The sequence below is a fragment of the Phascolarctos cinereus genome, unplaced genomic scaffold, assembly GCF_003287225.1.
Source record: "Phascolarctos cinereus isolate Bilbo 61053 unplaced genomic scaffold, phaCin_HiC Scaffold_4;HRSCAF=312, whole genome shotgun sequence".
NCBI lineage: Eukaryota > Metazoa > Chordata > Mammalia > Diprotodontia > Phascolarctidae > Phascolarctos > Phascolarctos cinereus.
Window position 1 is genome coordinate 119,297,628 of NW_027555847.1, and position 20,104 is coordinate 119,317,731.

The 20,104-nt window shown below is 36.4% G+C and overlaps 2 protein-coding genes across 7 annotated transcripts in view; one reads left to right on the forward strand and one right to left on the reverse strand.

The window, feature by feature from the left end:
• ERMP1 (endoplasmic reticulum metallopeptidase 1) overlaps positions 1-11,480 on the forward strand; it is a 50,759-nt gene extending 39,279 nt beyond the window's left edge. The window contains exons 10-15 of one of the 2 annotated variants that reach the window (XM_021006308.2): positions 865-1,055; positions 4,009-4,161; positions 5,411-5,613; positions 6,330-6,445; positions 7,095-7,258; positions 8,075-11,480. In XM_021006308.2, coding sequence (XP_020861967.1) covers positions 865-1,055; positions 4,009-4,161; positions 5,411-5,613; positions 6,330-6,445; positions 7,095-7,258; positions 8,075-8,239 — 992 coding nt within the window. In that variant the 3' untranslated portion in view covers positions 8,240-11,480. The remainder of the gene's footprint in view (positions 1-864; positions 1,056-4,008; positions 4,162-5,410; positions 5,614-6,329; positions 6,446-7,094; positions 7,259-8,074) is intronic. The other variant, XM_021006309.2, reaches the window with a different exon arrangement.
• A 5,289-nt stretch (positions 11,481-16,769) lies between these two features.
• The window catches only part of RIC1 (RIC1 partner of RAB6A GEF complex), a 148,082-nt gene continuing 144,747 nt past the window's right edge, over positions 16,770-20,104 (reverse strand). For all 5 annotated transcript variants that reach the window (XM_021006306.2, XM_021006304.2, XM_021006305.2 and 2 more), the window contains 3 exons: positions 19,368-19,545; positions 19,025-19,213; positions 16,770-17,273 (listed from right to left, as the gene is read on the reverse strand). In XM_021006306.2, the coding sequence (XP_020861965.1) occupies positions 16,988-17,273; positions 19,025-19,213; positions 19,368-19,545 (653 nt within the window). In that variant the 3' untranslated portion in view covers positions 16,770-16,987. The remainder of the gene's footprint in view (positions 17,274-19,024; positions 19,214-19,367; positions 19,546-20,104) is intronic.

A 20,104-nucleotide genomic window follows, 5' to 3' on the forward strand; every position in this document is an offset into this window, starting at 1 on the left:
CTAGTTGAAGAAAGGGAAAATAACTACCTGTCCTTCAGGTGCTTGCATTCTTTTAGGGAGATGCAAAATATGAACAAGTACTGTCTTTCCATGGTAATTTAAAGAGAGAGCAGGAAATTAGGAGGACCTCTTCTAGTAAACGGATGGCACATGAACTGAGCCCTGGGAAGGAAGTCTGTTCCTTTTTTTTTCTTTCTTTTTTTTCTTTTTTTTTTTTTTGGTGACTATGGCCTTTGTCTACCTTTGCTCCTCTAGTTGTACTTTTTAGTATCTTATTCATCTTGGCTTCTGTCCCTTGGATTCTTCCTATCTGCTGACCTGGGTCATTTTTGTCCTCTTAGATTTGATATCTGTTACCACTATAGCATCCTGATATAAATCCAGACTTTCTCTTCTTCACATCTCCAATTCCTTGTCTTTCAAGGCTCAGTTCAGATACTATCTTTTCTATGAAGCCTTCCTTAATACTATCCCCTTCATGCTTTCCCACATTGTAGATAATCCCTACATCCTCAGTTTTCATTGTCCTGAGCTTGCATACATGTTGTAGCCCTGTACCCAATACAATGTAAGTTCTCAGGATCAGGGACTACTTTGTTTATCATCAGCAAACACACTCATGTATTACATACGTACACATATATTTTTTATATGCTACTATATCTGAATTGGCCTGCCTTCTTACTCTCTATTTAAAGTTTCACAAGGGTGACAATGATACTGAACATTTTTTCTCTAAATGTTTAAGTAACTAGCAGACTAGCAGATATCTTATAATTGTTCTTCAAATGTATGGTGATGATTTAAAATCTAGATGTGATTTCAAGATAGATTGTAATTTTTTTTCTTCTCTCTGTCTTACAGGTGCTAAAGGAAGATTTATCATGATTTACCTTCTGGGCATGTTTGTCCCATATCTTTATGCACTGTACCTTATTTGGGCAGTGTTTGAAATGTTTACACCTATCTTAGGAAGAAGTGGTTCAGAAATCCCACCTGATGTTGTGTTGGCTTCCATTCTGGCTCTCTGTGCAATGATTTTGTCTTCCTATTTTGTAAGAACGATTTTAATTTTTCTTTTTAATAGCAAATCTTTTCAAGTGCCGATTTGTGGTAGATGTAGCAGTGCTAGGTCATGTTTATATTTTAGTAGTTGGGGAGGATATAATAAAGGGACAAATAGCAACATAAGTATGATTGAATAAAAAATTTGTGGGTTACTGACCTAAGCTAGTATTTAATTTTGACCTTGGTCTGTACTTAAAATTCTTTCTAATTTTATATTCTGTTATATTCTGCTTTGAGTTTGTGGAAGCTATTGCAGATGACAATTGAGCTCCATTAGTGGAGTTCACTTGGTACAGAACCTCTCTGAATGGTTATTGATGTTTTTTATGAACCTTTAGGAGTAAACACATAGCATTTAAGTCACATATCACAACTAAGGGCAGGGGAAATAATAATTCATGGATCTAGTAATGATTTAGTAGTAATATCTTATTCAAAATGAATTATTGATCTGAGTAATTAGTCAGTAAGCAATTATTAAAATGAGAGGGTTGAACTGTATGGCCTCTTAAAATTCCTTCTAGTTCCGAATCTGTGATCCTATAATTATATTACCTGTTATGTCGTGAAACTGTTCTTTTATTGATGGGAAGAAACTAGAGGAAAGAATAATCAAATATGCCATAATTCATTAAGTTTTTTAAGATAGAAAAGTGCCCCTTGGAAGACTTCTTATAATGAAATAACTATGTAACTTCTTGATGTAAATTGTAATTATTTTTTATAATTTTTCTAAATTATTTTTTATAATTTTTCTATATTCTAGCAACATCAAAGTTAGTTTCTTGTTAACAAAGAAACTTCTCTGAATAATGCCATTTGAAACCTACTATCTCCTTCAGTGATCTTTTCTTGGAATTCTTGTGAATTTATTAAAGTTATTTTCTTGAACCTTACTAAAATCTGTTTAAGGAACATATTAATTAAAACTTTAGGGTTACCACTGAGTCAAAAGATTTATATTTGAATCCTGATTCTACTACTTTAATATCTCTGGGCCTCACTTTTCCTCTTTGTAAAGTGGGGAGTATACTTGCTTTTACAAAACTCTGACTGTTGTGAAGATCAAAATCAGATGAACAAATGAGCATAGATTAAAGCTCTTCTTATGTTCTAAGAACTGTGCTAAGTGTTGGGCATGCAAATAGGAAAATAGAACCCCTGCTCTGAAAACAAATGTTGGAATAACCAAGTACTTTATTTTCTTTACTTGTTATTTATATGGTTTAAGTGTGCACAGAATTGCTAAGACTGGGTCTACTTAGGTTCCGACATTTCTCTTCTCTAACTTCTATTCACAACAGATATATAACAAACATGAGGGAGTTAGACTAGAAATCTCCAAGGCCCCTTCCAGCCTCTAGAAGGATTGAGTGCCCTGCCTGAGGACAGAGAGATAAAATTGCACAGCCAGGGCATCAACCTAGGGCCTTTTGCCTCCAAATCCTGTTGTTGGTCAACAAGCATTTATTAGCTGCCTATTGTGTGCCAGGTACAGTGCTAAGGAAGTGTTCTTTCCACCACACTGTGTGGCATCTACTTCCTAGGATTGACATTTCCTAGGTTTTATATATCAGGAGGCTCTGCGATCAAATTCTGGTAATGAGCTTTTCTGCTTCGCTGCGAGTCCTCCAGTAGCAAAGACAGGCTGTTAGCAATATAGTGCGTGGTCAGCTCTTACCCATAGAGCAAAAGGCAGACTCTTCTGTTGGTCATTTAAAGTGTTACAGCTCCAGTCTGCTTCCACATTACTCCCCTTGACACATGAGGTTCCAAATCAGCTGGCTTAGTTTTTATTTTGTTTATTTTTATTTCTCTTACTTATTGATTGGATGTTGATAACCTTAATGGTTATGTGGTCTTAAGTGAGTCACTTCTTTAGGCCTCATTTTCTGATTGTTCTCTCAGGTCCTTTTAGTTCTTAATGTGATGATAATAGTGATGATAGCTGACATTTATATAATGCTTTAAACCTTGCAAAGTCTTTTGTATACATTTTTGTCCTCCCAACTTAGTGAAATATGTATTACAGGTATTATTATTAGCACCATTCTATAGATACAGAAACGGAGGCAGAGAGGTTAAGGGACTTGTTTGTGGTCACACAGCTAGTAAGTGTCTGAGATGGAATTTGTATCATGGTCTTCTTGACTCCAAGTCCAGCATTATGTCTTAGGCCAGGATGATCTTTCAAACACCTATTTAGAGCTAATTTCAGTCAGTCATTGACAGAATGCCATAAAGCCGTATCATGTAGTCAGTATGTTTTAGGTTGTATTGAATTTAGATATGTTTTAGGTTGTATTGAATTTAGAAGTTGTATGTAGAAAATAAGCTCTATGAGGGAAGTCTACCATCTCACTTTACATCCCCATTGCTTCACACAATACTAGGCATGCAGTAGGTACTTATTGATTCATTGTTTTTAAACACATTACCAGCCTTGAAGAGATTTAGAGATACCATTCTTGTAATTTAATACTGCTGCTGATGTTTTTTACTTGTCTGTACAATTGGCTATTATTCTTTTTTAGTGCTATGCCAAGGTAGTATTACAGTGTTATGTTAAAAGAATGAATGGGTGTGAAAGGAGTGCACAGTCATTTGAGAGCATATAGAAAATTCACCCCCTACTTTGTTTTCCCCAATTCCTGACTAGCAGCATGTAAAATCAGACAATATTGTAGCTGATGTGGTGGTGTGCACAGCTCTGTGTATAACAACATCCACTCTGCTGGGATCCCCTCACAAAATCAGTATCCTCTTGCGGCAAAGAAGTGTTGATTAGTGCTATGTAGGAAACTCCTCATGACTTCATTTTTGTTAAATGGTAGAAAAAGCATACATTATAATGATTCAAGTCAACATGAGTGCTTTTAACAGTATCTTTTAACCAATGTTATCTGTTATTGATGCCTGTTTTTGTGTTTTGTGCTTCAGATTACCTTCATTTATCTTGCCAAAAACACAAAGGTGACGATATTTGCTCTGGCTTCAGTATGTGCAATTACATTCCTTCTTGTTTGCAGTGGTATCTTCTTTCCATATAGTGCTGATCCTGCTAATCCAAAGCCCAAGAGAGTCTTTCTTCAGGTAAAAACCGAACACACACTCTCTCTCACTTACTCTCTCTCTCTCTCTCTCTCTCTCTCTCTCTCTCTCTCTCTCTCTCTGTCTCTCTCTCTCTCTCTCTCTCTCTCTCTCTCTCTCTCTCTCTCTCTCTCTCTCTCTCTCTCCCTCTCCCCCCCACACACACACACACACACACAACACACACACACACAAACACACACACACACACACGTACGTCACACACACACGTATAGGAAGATTTTGAGCGCAATTAGTCATCAGGAAGTCAGACTCCCATTCTTGGTCTGAACTTTCTGGGATGATCTTGGCCTTTTTGGTATAGAGCAGTGAGGAAAAAGCTGAGTAGTGGCATGCTCATCAAGAAGAGCATTAAACATTAGTTTTCTAGAGAGTTAATGTTCACTTAGCCAAACCAGACAAGCAGAAATAAAATGGTATATTTTCAAAGTCACTATATGGGGAAAACATGTGAGAAACAGATAATTAGGTTTTAATACATAATTGCGATCAATATGTTTATAAAGTATGATAAATTTAAAGTTGTATTTCTCTAGACTGACAACAAATCTGAACTCCCCTAAACTTTGGCAAAATACATGCTGTTTTGTTTTGAAGAATGCTGGTGGTGAAATTGAAGAAAGGGCTGACTCATGTAGCATCACATGAAAATGGAAGCTGATGAATAACATGATCATTGTACATTCTTTTGGATAGTTGGAATCCACCACTCTGAGCTGCCGTAGAGTAATACTAGTACTGGATTACATTCAGCCTCCTTGTTCTCATGCTCTTATTTTTGATAGAAATAAATACTGACAGGTTGTTAAAGAAAAATGGAAGGGAATTAGGAATCCTGGATAATTCCCGTTGTTTAAATGGCTCCTAGATTATTGACAGTTGGATATATCTTATTTTGAAACAAAATAGGAGAGAAGAACTAAAAGTAGGAGGTTTCTGAATAGAGATTAATTGTCTTAGGAAATAGGCTTGGGGAACCAATGAATACATGTAGTATGGAGAAATCTTGTTTTATCATTACCACATTAAAGAACCATTTATGAGAGGTTCAGTTTGGTTTCAGTGACTCAAGTTTTCTTAGTACTTAACTAACTGTAAAGTTTACATCATTGTTTAGGGAGAACTGCATTCAAAAAAAAATCTTTTTAGGTTGCCTTCTGGTATGATTCTTTATCCTTTTTTGTTTTTTGTTTATTTTTTATTAATCAGTGTTCTTAATTTTTCTCTAAAGCATATAACTAGAACATTTCATGGCTTGGATGGAATTGTAGTGAAGAGAGACTCTGGAATATGGATTAATGGGTTTGATTACACTGGAATGTCTCACATCACTCCTTACATTCCTGAGATCAATGACACCATCAGAGCCCCCTGTGAGGAGGCAGCTCCCCTCTGTGGTTTCCCTTGGTATCTTCCAGTGCATTTTCTAATCAGGTTGGTAGGAACGTTGTTATTTTTAGGGCCCTTTGTGGATGGAGATTTTTCTAATACCTATGAATGACTCAGTGTTCCATTATTAAATATTTATGCTGATGAAGAATCATAAACCCTTTGTACTGTATTTATGTCATTCAGAATTCTGCTTGTTTTGTGGGATAAATTCTCTTCCTGGGGTGATTTAGTTGTCACCCTCAGGGATTCTTTCTTAGGGAACTTTGGAAAGGGTGGGCTTGCTCAGCAGCCTCTGTCATGAGATAGCAATCGAGCAGGAAGCTTCAATTTCATTTAGCTTGTTTAGGTATTTTAGAAAAATCAGAAAATTTTCCTAGAAAACCTTTATGTTTTGGGAAGGAAAGCCTGGCTCAAGGCAAGAAGAGACAAAGAAGGCAGTGATAACAGGGATTGAAGTCTTTTTTTTTTATAAACCTCAACTTTTGGTGATATATTTTTGACTGTTAACTAATTCCCTTGGTCTTTTGGGAGGTGCTGCTTAGATTCTCTCCCCACAGAGAGAGTTAGCAAGTTGATTTTTGAAATCACAGTTTATTGCCATGGAAACTACTACCTTAATGTGCACTAGACATCTTCAGTGCTTCAGATGGTGTGCTGAAAAAAGTGTACATTATTGCTTCTTCACTTAAGATTCCATAATATATGAAAAGCATTTCTAAAGCTCTAAATATCCTTTTTTTTTTTTAAAAAAAAATAAGGAAAAACTGGTATCTTCCTGCACCGGAAGTTTCTCCCAGAAACCCTACTCACTTTAGGCTTATATCCAAAGAGCAAACACCCTGGGAGTCTACAAAGTTAACCTTTGAAGTAACAGGTAAGTAAGATTAATCTCTCTTCTTTTTACTCTTTTGCTTTTACTTTGTGTTTTTCTAATTTGGTGTTACGATGAGCAAATTTGGAAAGGTTTGTGATTTCTCTAAAAATAGTTGAGCCTAGTTAGGATTATCATACTTCAGGTTAACATTTGCTACCTTCATTTGGGGACTGGTCTTAAATTCAGCCTTTCATTTGGCATAAGTAGACTTGTTTTATTGATCTCATCCTCTTTTGCTGCTCTTTCCATGGCCTAAAGCCATCTCATGGTTCTTTGATTCCTTTGGTAGCTTTATTTACAGGGCAGTACCTAATGTGGGAATATTTTTTATTTCTGTAATGTGGTGGAGTTGTTCTTTGAAAGTGAGCACAAATGCCAGATCATAGGTGATGCCTCTCCTTATCAGAGCCAATGACATGTTTTGGGGGCTGTGCTGATGGTTGTACATATCAGTCTTCCTAGAAACTGAAACTCATTCTCATTGACTGTTGTGAACTATATAAACATGAACTAGACTTTTGATGTGAGTCAAAAAATATTTGGGACTTGAACACTCACGGATGGGTGTCAGCAGGAGAGTGCTGACTTTTTAACAACCATTATAATTTTCCTTAGTCAATTTAAATTATTCTAACTTTTTATTATATAGGTCCTAGTCACATGTCATTCTATGTCCGAACACATGAAGGGTCAACACTTTCCCGATGGTCTCTTGGCAATGGTATACCAATTACCAGTAAAGGAGGAGATTATTTTGTATTTTATTCTCATGGACTACAGGCTTCTCCCTGGCAATTCTGGATAGATGTGCAGGTGGGGAGAAGAAAATTGATTTTGATTTCCCAGCACTTTTTACTTTAGAAATTTCTCTAACATTGAACTTGTCATGGAACTCAGCTAGACTGTGTAGGTTAGAATCACCACACTGGAGATAAAATGGAGTGATGGTTCAGGTGAGAGATGGTTCCAGGAGGAAAGTGATACCTCCCTGTGATTAGGCATGATGTTTAAAGAATGTATGCACCAGGGTGACTCTGTTAAATGGACTGCTAGAGTGGAATTAATTTAAAGCAACATCAACTCACCCAGCACTTAACTTTGTACCTAACATACATGTTAGGTGCCTTGGGTGATTCGTTTTGTTTGAACTCTGACTTTGACCTAGGTTGAAGAGCTTCATGATAGTGGATTTTCTCTCTGCCTTGTGGGGGAACATGACTAGCACAAGATAGAGTAGTTTGGTTGTAGACTTTACCTTATTTGGTTAAAAAATTTATTTAAAAATTATTTTAAAAAGTTTTGCAGCAAGACATCATTGAAAGTATTAATTTCTCCAAGAGAATAGTTATTTAAGTGGGCTGCTGGCACACGCTTGATAACAAAATTCTATTTTTCTTTTTATTCTGGCATGTAAACTGCCCATTTACTGGTTCTCTCACTCATCATCATTCTGCTCCTTGAGGCGCTTTGACCAATAAGTAGCTCAGGGGTACAGATATATGCATTATATTCTCCCTTGTGCCTCCCATTTGGGCAGATTTAAATTATATTTGGAATGAAATGATATTGACTGGGTCAGGATAAGAGGGACTAAACGCTAAATGAAATCTACTCCTTTCTTTCTGCCAGGTCTCAGAAGAACATCCTGAAGGAATGGTGACTGTGGCCATAGCTGCCCACTACTTTTCTGGAGAGGACAAGATGTCTCCCCAGCTGGTTACCTTGAAGGATAGGCTCCCAGATTGGACATTTCCTTCTGGATGGGTTTGCACCTACGACCTATATGTATTTTAATCTTCTCTGTCAGGTTGTAGGAACATGGCTTGTGCCATACTCCATTCCTGTGCAACCTGGAATATAACCTGAGGAAGATAGTTGGCCAAATTCAGCAGTTATTATTAGATGCTCTCTGTTGCTTTCAAGTGTGGTATGGAAGCTGAACTTCTTAAAAACTGGGGGGAAAGCCCCTCTTGACAACTAATAGTTTTGCTCTTTCTTGCTTCAGCTAGGAGAGAGGCTGGGAAAAAGCTTCAAGAAGCAGAACTAGATGGTATGTTGGGGTGTGGCCTTTCTGATTCTTGAAAATACCAGGGAGTGAAGCCCACATGGATATTGTCATTTGCAAGGGTGTCTCATTTTATGTAACCTTTAAAAAAAAAAAGGGAAAAAACACTATAAACTTTCCCTTTAGGATAATGAATTAAGTGATGTCGAATTAGTGTTATGGAGAGAAAAAGCATTTCTGATTTAAAGCTGTAGAGCATTTTTGTGTTGTTCAGTGGGTAGAACAACATATGAAGTGGTGATTCTAACTAGAACTGAGCTGTGTAGGAGATAATACGCTTGTGTGAAGGTTTGAAACTGAACAGATGATCTCTCAAAGTCTCTTTCCAGCTCTAACAAACTAATTCTTAAAGGAACTGAAGAGTGCTCATGCATTACTGCACTTGGAATATTCACCAATGTTGGGAATTGCTGTAGTGTCTTGGATCACCATTGCACGTCTTGGCCTTGGTGTTTTCAATGCCTTATATTCTAGAAATCTGTGTACTTGCTCTTGAATATACCACTTAAGGGAGTGGAGAAGCCAGATTTTCCCTTGGGTTCTTGTAGGTCTTTCTTTTCACACTACTGTTAGTACTGGGTCCAGACAAAGATAGATGCAAGACGATGACTTCCTGCATCAGAGCACTGAGCTGCCCCTTCGGCCTTTTTTTTTTTTAATGTGGTTGAATATTTTATAAATATTTATTCTGATTTCTTTATTATTTAGGATTCATTATTTTTCTGGGTTTTTGCATCTTTTAGATGTTTATGCAGAAGACACTGCACTGGGTTCATGTCACCTTCTGTTGTATGATTAGTTCTATAAACCTGTTTCTTTATTGTCTACCATGACTAGTTTTCCTTGAGTTTGAAGATGTCTTTTAGTGAGATTGTACACCTGAACATACTATGAAAATGTGATAGTGCCTAAGAATTTGATATTTGGTTTGTGATGTGCTTTTTCATTTTGAAAATTTTTTTATACAGCTTGTAGGTAGCTCTCCAGCGGTAGAAATGCCTTGGTGTGTATTGAGTCCCTATAGCAGACAGATTTAAGCAGATGGCTAGTAAACTCTACTAGATTTTCCTTAATTAAAAATAAAAAAGAGGGCACACAGACATACTTGTTGAGCTTCAACAAGTACACAGTACTACAAACTAAAAATTCATTTGTTTTATGAAGATAAAGTAGATGAGGCCCCTTGATTAGAGATGAAAAACTATAAATGTCTACCTCTCTGAAATGAGCACATCGCATTGAAGTGGGAGTAAGGTGGAGAGAAAAGGTGGTCAATTTTCACAAGCTGGGGACCACAGAATAGGATAGTTTGCTTAAACCTTCTCTGTAAGTTGCCTACCTGATTTGTGACTCATTCAAACTGAAGTGAGTCCTATAGACAGTAGACACCTGAATGCTAGGTGCCACAAGGCCTGGCTTGTTGCAGCATTCCTTTCTGGAGGCGTAGCTATTTCTGAGACACCATACTTTCCATTCACAACCCACTTCAAAGGGCTGCAGAGTCTGTGTCTAGCTACTACCAGGCCTTTTGATGATAGTTCATTTCTGATTTTGTGCTGCTGAAGTTTGAGGTATTTGGGAACAGCTGTTGGAAATAATTCTATTGCATAGTTATGAAAGTGAGATAAAAAGAAGAGACTCTCTAGAAATTGCTAAATAGGTGCAGATTTTCTGTTCTTGTGCTTAACCTGAAATCTGAAATAAATGATTAGATGTATTATAGGAATAGATATAACTGTCCTAGAAAGCAAAACAATATTCCTCCTATAAGTTTTTCCTGGATGAGGAGGGATGCTGCTACTCACTTTTGATGGTAATCATGATTTTCTTCTTTACTTTTTGGAATATTTGTCCTTCTAAAAAATTCTAAAAAAAGTCTTCATTTAATTGGGTTGATCATTATGAAGTTTAGCTGACACAGGAGTTGGGCTTTCCAGGTGGTTAGTACAGAGGTACCCATTAGTCTGTTAGAATGTTAATGCAAAGATTCCCTTTATGCGTTATATGCCAGAAACGTTCAAATAAATTAAACATTCAGAGCTATTTAATAATAAGCACATTGAGCTGTTCTTGTCAGATCAGTGGCATCTGGAATAAATGAACTCATTCATATTTTTTTAGAGCCTCTGACAAGATCATTTCACTGACTCATTTTGAAAAAGGTCTTTTAAAATCATAACAAATGCTCTATTTTACACAGCACTTTAGCTGTAAGTAGCACAATGTTTGGGAAAAAGTGTGAGGAAGGATGACTTAGTTATTTCTGAATTTTACATTGTGCCTCTGACTTTAAGAATGATTGTCACATGCAGTTTCCTGTTGTCACAGTTTAACAAATGTAAATAAGCATGCTATGAATCCTTAAAATGTTACCACTGAAGCAATAATTGTGTGCATATTTGAGGAATAGATAGCCAGCTTGCTGACTCAGGAAGCCTTCTTTATAAAAATAAATATACAGATTGTGTGTATGTACATGCACACGCACACGCACACGCGTGCACACACACACAGAGTTGTTGATTTGAGTTGCCTGGTTTGTTTTGGATTATTGAAGATTTACTTGCTGCCTTATGTTACTTAAACTTTTTAACATCCTGCTTTCTTTTTATAGAGAAATATTATTCAGCCTCTGAAATTCTCCCCTCTTCCTTCTACTCCCTTTCCCCTCCTTTCAAGGGTTGCGTAAGTTTTTAAAAATCTGCTTTGTTTGTAAAATTGTAATGAAAATATAATTATGGTTGTTCTATAAGGTGGATGATGTGACCAAAGAACATAACATTTTAACTGAAATGTGTATTATGGTAGGACTTTTACCTTTGATTGAAACTGTATATCTCAACCTCATAGAAATTAAAGACAAGTTATTTGGGAGTTGCTAGTTGCTCATCTGCAGTGGATTGGAGGGATTGCTACTGTTAAATTTGAAGTGTTAATAAAATTTTTTAAAATAAAGGGATAGTAAAATGAGTTGAGGCTCAACTAGTTAACCATGTTTTATTCCTTTTCTCTCTTATCGTCTTACCTTCTGCCATCCACTTTTAGTCTAGAAACTCTCCCTGCAGGCTTTTTCTTAGTTTATGTGGCTTTCAACCTCAATCTGTCACTAAAAGTTGAAACAATTAAGGGCCTGTATTAATTATGCATCTTCACCTTTAGTAACAACAGCAAAGCACAAATGCATACACATACACATATTGCTTGGCTTTGTCTGTATTTTGGGGGATATGATTTGTTAAATCTTTGGAAAGACTGCCAGGTTGATATTTTAAGGAGTCATTTTTACTATTTCCTTGTGCTTTACTGAGGACAAAATAGGGTGCCATAACAATTTTCCCTCCAAGTCTGATTTAAAGTTACATAAAACACTCAAAATACCACTTGGTTTTTGTTTCCACATGATGCAAAATGTATTTTGTGTTAAGTGGGTGCTCTCAAAAAGATTACATTATTCATAGCCAATTTCATGCTTTTAGCCTTTAACATTTTGAAACCACATTAAAAAAGTGAAAGCTATGTTTTGTTGATCTTACATGTTTGTAACATGTAACTGACTATGAGCTGGCTAATTGATTTTAAAATAATCACACGTCTGCAACCAAAATGATTTTGAGCTCAGTAGAGTGAGGACCCCTCGGAAAAAAAAATATGAAAGTCTTTGTGCTGTCTCGGAATTTCTGTACACTCTCCATAGGAATTGTGTAGGTTCAGATAATGGTTGGGCTATTTGATCATATTCTCTAAGAGACAGTAAGAATGAGGGCAAGATTTAAAAAGTGTGTGGTACCACCTTTCTAGGAATTATGTACGATTAAGTGCCTACAGTTTATATAATATGGTGCTTGATATACAATAATAGCATTATCACTTTAAGGTTTGCCAAATGCTTTACCTTATGTCATTTGATCCTCATAACACCACCATGAGATGGGATGCAAATAAATACTACAATAGATTTGGTAGGTTATAAGATGGAGTATATTAGGAATATAAATTTCAAAAGCACCCTAGAAAAATTTGAAGCAAGGGAGTATTCATTTTTGTTTATGTTCTGTGATAGCTATAGAGCAGACCTTAGAGAACACCTTGTTGAATGCATTCATTTTATCAGACAGCCCCAGGGGTCAAGGTCATGCAGGTAGGTAGGGGGTGGCGGAGTTTGGGAATTGTACCCAGGTCTTTTAACTCTTAACTTCAGTGTCTGCACTATAGGGAAGGTTTCACTGAAGAGGTAGCAGTGTTTAGCATTCTGTTTGGCATGTAGTTGGCACGTGGTCCAACGTGGGCTTTGAGGAACTTCTGTAGGGAAAGGGAAGGACTAAGTTTCTGCTAATGGGGATGACTCATGAGTGCATGAAATGGCAGAGTACTGAATAAGAGAAGAGTAGTCTGGTTGAGCAGGAACATGGTATGCAAAAAAAAAGAATAACATGAACCAAGATTGGGAAGATACACCAGAACTGTTGTGAAAAGCCTTAAATGCCATGCTGCATATTCTAACGTCATGGTCAGACGCAAATGTTAGGAAGATTATTTGGACAGCTATATATTTGAAGAGGGGAGGTCAGTAGATCAGGAACAGTGTTCATATAACTCCCAGCTGAGGCCTTGTCAGCAGAATGGTCATTATTTCTTCTATATCATCTTTAGATTAAATATCTCAAGTAAATCTTATTAGTAATATCTCACTTCTTTTTTTTTTGGCGAGGCAATGGGGTTAAGTGACTTGCCCAGGGTCACACAGCTAGTAAGTGTTATGTGTCAGAGGCTGGATTTGAACTCAGGTCCTTCTGAATCCAGGGCTGGTGCTCTATCCACTGCGCCACCTAGCTGCCCCTCTTAATAAGAATTTGAGTTGGTGGAAGGGAACTCGGGGATAATCTTATCCCAAAAGAGATCACCAGGCTTTTGTTGCTTGAAGTCTTCCAGTATCTGGGAACTCAGTATCTTTTAAGTTAGAAATTTTTCCTTATTTTGCTTTTGTTTTTCTAACGTTTATCCATAGGTCTTCAGTCAGATTAAATATTCCTCTTTTACATGACATCTCTTCAAGTATTTGAAGACTAACCACTATCATTCCTAAATTTTTTTTATTTGGCTAACTGTCCCCCGTTCCAGTTTCAGTACATTTAAAACTTGGAAGGGGCTTTAGACCAACCTGTTAGATTTTCTAGCATCAAATTATGGGTAAGAGACTTAGCTAGAGATATAATACTCTTTACATTTGTTGAAAAGGTTTATGACCCTCTTCCCTACTCCCAATCTAGGTAGGGTTTCCTTGTTCATTAAAATATTCTGTATATTTAGGGTATATTAATTTCTAGAATCATTAATCTTCAGCACAAATTTAGAAGTAGTGTGCCATTTTTGAATGGACTTGGGGGGGTTCTGGAAAGGTGTCTTTTTATTTTGGGGTGCTCGTTTTGTCAGAATGAAGAGCAGAAGGCCTTAAAGCTAAAAACACAAGTTTCATTTAATTTCTCTAGTAGCCATAGTCCCCACTGGCAGTGTTGTAGGCTTTTTAGAAGTAGAAAACTGGTGAGAAGGCCAGAGGCATAGTATTAAGGGCCTTAGCATTTAGCTGTCACAGTTGTATGATTAGCAAATGCTATTCTTGCTGCAGAAAAAAAAATCTTTAAATTTGATCATTTTTCAAGCTCAGGGAGGTCACTGTAGCTTATTGCATTAATACTTGTTTTAGTCCTGAGTAGCTCTGAGGGGCACATTTGCAATAAGTACATGCATCATGTGTGTAGATCATCATCATGGTGTAGGCCTTTTTGATTCTTCCCTTCAAAAGTCTTTCCGTTCTTTTAAAGTGCTTAGATAGGTGTGTTTTTCATTTAGCTGCGTTTTCTGCTGCATTCTTGAATTTAAGCTTAGTGTGCAAACTGTTAGAACGATTTTGCTATTTAGTCTTGTTTGCTCAGGTCTAATTTAGACATCCTGAGGGAACACACTAAATACCTGGCAGTAATGGTTTCTTGGAAGAAACCAAGACTTTATGTAACTCGCCCCAGGTTGACATCAAGACAGCATGTCATAGGAAGGATTTGAATCCAGATTTTCTTGACTCCAGATCCAACAGGCAATGCTGCTTCATTTGTAGCATGGAACTGCTGAAGGGGATCCTCAGAATACATCTGCTTATTAGTTACTTCTAGAAACACATGTAGTACAGGAATAGAGAGTATAATTTCTGTTATCAATTGTAAGATAAGGTCAGGTTCCTAGGATGGTTTTATTTTTGCTCTTATGTACACCAATTAGAAAATACATATTAAATTGTAATAAAGATTGAATCTATCCCAAATATTTTCTTGCCTTTATATATTGTTGTATAGTAGTCACCTTAGGAATTGACAAATTACAACATGTATATTTATATTTAAGATGTGGCTTAAACAGTGGATCTGTTTTCTGTACAATAAGTCAGTCAAAAGGATAATTTGAATTTTTTTATTAAAGTATATATAACAAATTTATTACTGGAGAGAGAAAATAAACCTGTAAACTTTGCAGAATCTTTTCTTCAAGGCCTCCTAATTGTAATTCATCAGAAATAAATTTGCATCTTTTACTATGTAGAGATGTGGGACTTAAATTATTATTGCACATTCTAAAAGACCATATGAGCTTAAAAATTCTATAAACTATTAAGCTTATCTTTTCCCAGGGCATTGGGAAAGATCATTTCATGGAATAAGGATTGTTACTGCTTTCAAGGTGTGTCGTGATGCCCAGCTCTTCCATCCCAGACTACAGTAAATTGCCCTTTGTAGCAAAACTGAAGAATTTTCTCAATGTTTTAAATACTTACTTTGTTACTCATGTGCAAGGTTCTGCCTGCTTTTGAGGGTAGAGCAAAATAATGAAAGGTGTTTGAAACTCAAAACTAGCACCACAGGACCCAAGTACCAATAATCACTTAAATTCCACCCAGCCAGGAATTTTATTATTTGATATTATTGCACTTGTGATATAAAAAGTAAAGCAACAGCAAATTACCAGACTCTAAAATAATTTCAAATATATTTGATGACTTGGTCTAAAAGTATCCTAAATGGTCTTAAGCTTTCCCCTTAAGAGAAAACTACAAGAAAACCCAACCCTGCTAGTTTGTGTTTGCTCTAAAAGCAAGTAAAGACAGGACAGCTCTGTTTTTCTGAGAGTAAGATGTATGCTTATAACCACACTACAAGAAGAGTGTATTACTGGGTGGAAGGAATTTGGTCCACATCAATCAAATACATTGTCATTACAAAAATAAATGTTTTTGTTTTTTTATAAAATAATGTTGCATTCCTTTGTTCAAATTGCACAGTACAAACAAGCTACCTAAATTAATACTGTTGTAAGATATTTAGTATTACATACATTGTGGTAAATATAGTAGGGTGGGATGAAAGTACCATAAAGCAACTAAGGATTATGTAGACGTGTTTCCATAGTATTATATGAAAAGAAAGACTGTTTCCTTATCCAGAAATACATTATAAAATGCTTGTAAAGTGACAGTGAAGCAAGCATTGTTTACATTACTGATGCTTAGTAGCTACGATACAGGATTAGCATGTATATTTACAAAAAGAAAATCCATTTACAAAAGCAATAAATAAGAACCCCCATGAATTTGCATAAAGCCTTTCCTCATTGTCTGTCTTCATGATCAAGGTTTCCAGGCTCTATCTTGTATTGCTATGTCCATTAGAGAGAGACTGTTTAATCCAAAGCAGAGTATCCTTTCTGCATGTCATGAGTACAGAGTAATTAAAACCGTACAAACTATGATACAAAGCCTCAAGCAGAGAAGCAACTCCTTTGAGAATATTTACAAATAAGACTATTCACAAAGAGAAAGATACACTTTTTTAGTACAAAATATTTTTGTGGTATCCAACGGCATAATTCATCAGTACTCTTTAGACCCCAACTTGTCAGCCTGCAACTAGGCAAAACAGGTGTAAAACTTTTAAGAAGGAACTTCAGTCAGTTCCAGTTCTTGGGTTGAATATACTAGTTTCAAGCCATTTGTGGTGTCTCCATGAGCTGTGGCACACAATTCACTTGAGTGTGGTCCTACACAAAGTGTATTAGGTAGCCAAATACAGACAGCTGATGTAATAGAGGACACTGAGTGGTTTTGGAAACAACCACCTGCTGCAAGAACAGAGAGAACAAGTTCAGGCTGATGGAGAACCATCCCTATGGTTTCTTAATAGTTCTAAATTCTTAAAAATAAAACCAGATATTCTCATGTACATCTGTACAATAATCTTTATTACTTTGCAGCTTAAAAAACATTTTTTATGAAAGAACATTTATTTGAAATCACATTGTTCATGGATTCAAACAAATTTCTTTTGAGTTAAAAAGTAGTTTAAACAGATCTCTCCCCTTTAAATCATCTGACCTGTTCACAGTGTACTCAGGTGCACTCTGTTAATACTGCCCATGGTGACAGAAGACCACTTCTGTTAGGAGACTGTACAGTCGTAGGTCCCGTCCTGACAAGGTTCTTCTTCCTGGGATCCAGCCATGGGGCCTTCGGTCCAGCTTGCAGCACTGCTGTTGCCAGCCTCACCTGGAGGACTGCTGCTGTGGCAAGCAGAACTTCTGCTCTCCTCAGCTCTGGTGCTGGCAGCCTGTTCAGGAACCTTGTTTGCTGGCTGAAAGGCTTCAGGCTGGATCTGCTCTTCTGTGATGTCGCTTAGTCTCTGGAGTTGTGGTTTAATGACATTTAAAAATGGCTTGTATCCAGGGCTAAAGGGAGAAAAGGGAATTCAATGAGCAAACCAACAAGTATGTATATAATACAGTGCCATGTTCTGAGGCTCCTAAATAACACCTTCTTGTTTCCTTTACAGGAGGGTTTGGTTTTGTGTGTGTCTTTTGGACCACAGTACTAAAATTTAGGACACGAAGCACACACATATGTATTAAAGACATCCACACACCACATTCTGTGCTTGTGCTTCCTCACATTAGATGTAAGCTCCTTCAGAGAAAGGCCTGTTGTCTATCACTATTTCTAGGATAGTGACTTGAATATATAGACTTTTTAGAAAATGCTGAACTGATGTTAATTTTATTAATAAATAGTGGTTCTAGTTGATAAGTGGTCAAAGGATGTGAACAGGCAGTTTTCAGAAGAAATCAAAGCTAGCAATAGTTACATGAAAAATTACTCTCACTACTGATTAGAAAAATGAAATTAAAACAACTCTGAGGTGCTACCTCATACCTATCAGATTTGGCTAACATTACAGAAAAGGAAAATGACAAATTCTGGAAGGGATGTGAAAAATAAGTACAATAATACACTGCTGGTAGAGTTGTGAACTGTTCTAACCACTTTGGAGAACAATTTGGAACTATGCCCAAAGGGCGATAAAACTACATACTTTTTGACTCTCCAATACCATTACCAGGTTTGTATCACAAAAAGGAACATGGAATTGGACTTCTTTGTACAAAAATATTTAAAGGAGCTCTTTTTGTGGTGGGAAAGAATTGGAAATTGAGGAGATGCTCATCAACTGATGAATGGCTGAACAAGTTGTAGAAATGATTGAAAGAAATGCCAAAGGGGGAGGGGAGTTCAGAAAAACCTGGAAAGACTTACACGAACTGATGCAAAGTGAAGTAAGCAGAACCAGGAAAACATTGTACACACTAACAACATTCTAAGGATGATCCACTGTGAAAGACTTAGCTATTCTCAGCAACACAATGATCCAAGACAGTTCCAAAGGACCCATTATGAAAAATGCTATACTCTTATACAGTACTGATGAACTCTGAGTGCAGACTGAAACATACTTTGAACTTGTAAAAAATATTTTTCTCCTTTTTTGTCTGTTTTCTTTTGCAACACGGCTAATATGGAAACATGTTTTACATGACTTCAAATGTATAATCCATATAAAATTGTTTGCCTTCTCAAGGGTAAGGGGCAGAAGGGAGGGAGAGAAGTTAGAACTCAAAAATAAAAAAAAAGCCTGGTAAAATTTTTTTGACATATGATTGGTAAATATTTAACAAAATAAAAACATTTTTAAAAAGTAGTGGTTCTTATCTTATTCTTACAGCCCCAGTTATGCACACCCTTTGAAAATTGCTAGTGGTAATGCTGACCAACATTCTGAACATGCGATTGCTATGAAATCTGTGTTGGAGTATTTTTTCCCCCATTTTAAAATGGAAGTTCTTAATTTCAGTCCCTTTCTGTGGAATATAATTACAGCTTTTCTTTGAGGTTCTCCATTAAAAAACAAACAAACCAAAAAACACATTAACAAGAACTAGAGTCAGTCTCAGTTTTACGTAACATTACCCCAGAAGTTAGTAATCGGTAATTTTCTCTAGTATGAAGATTTCCCATGTAAGATCATGGTGATGCTGTATTAACTGAGAAAAACCAGAAAATGAAACTTTTTAGCTTTTACAATAAAAATATAGAACTCTGCGAGAGATTTCATAGATAGGAAAGCTCAATGGAAGTTGTCGCTTACCAATCTGTAGAAGCCCATCTGTCTATAGCATGTAGCCCAGTTTTTATGTTCTGTAACATCTCTCCATCTACTTCTGAAGATTGTGTCAGACCAAACACCTGATTAATTACAGAAGGTTCTCGAAGAATAAGGCCTATGACAACGCACCAGTCTAGACATCCTGCTTCCATGAAGATATGCAGCAAATACCTGAACAAAATTAAAATAATCAGTGTGTTAAAGCAGGGATGATATGGAAACAATGAAAAACAAATGACATAAGAGAAAGAGCTATTCGTGTCATCTGTCGTCACCAGTATAATTAAAATTTTTCTTTGCTCTCAAGTAGGACAATGAGACTCACCGGAGCTGGACCTGGGATTTGTGTGGCCCTTTACTGGCCAACTCCATAGAGATGTGTTCTAGCTCTGATTGTGTTAAGCTTAGAGTAGAGAAATTTTCATCCACCATCATCCAGTCACCATCCACCATAGAGCTGGTTTCAGTTAGGTCTGTGGCTGAACCAATACTGCATTCATCCCCTAATAAGGAATTTACAATAGTTATCAATCGGCCCCACTAAGATGATACCTCAGGGATTTTGAGGCTGACATTAAATCACTTAATGGAAGATTAATATTCTCAAACACTAATAGATTAAAAGCAGGGCAAAAAAAAAGGAATAATTCATGTTTCTACAGGACTTTTAAGACTTACTTTCTACACAACACTGTAAAAGTAGGTAGTGCAAGTATAATTATATACCTTTTACAACTAGTTAAGGTCTTCTAAACATATCTTGTAAGTATATATCTCAATGTATAAATTATTTTGAAATTGCTTTAGGCTAGAATTCACTTACAACTTTGTATGATACAAATAACTGACAAAAATAACAATGTGAAGAGTCTGGTATGTATTATTAATACTTAGATTTCCAACTTAAAGTTTAACTTTGATTTCTAGTTTTCTCTTTACTGTTTCCCATGCCCTTTTTTAGGGCTGTATAGCAGCATTTTCTGTTGGAAATACTAGAAAGAAGAGTCTAGGTCAATGCATTTGTCTGATAAAGACTGCTCATTTGGAAATGCAACCTAAACA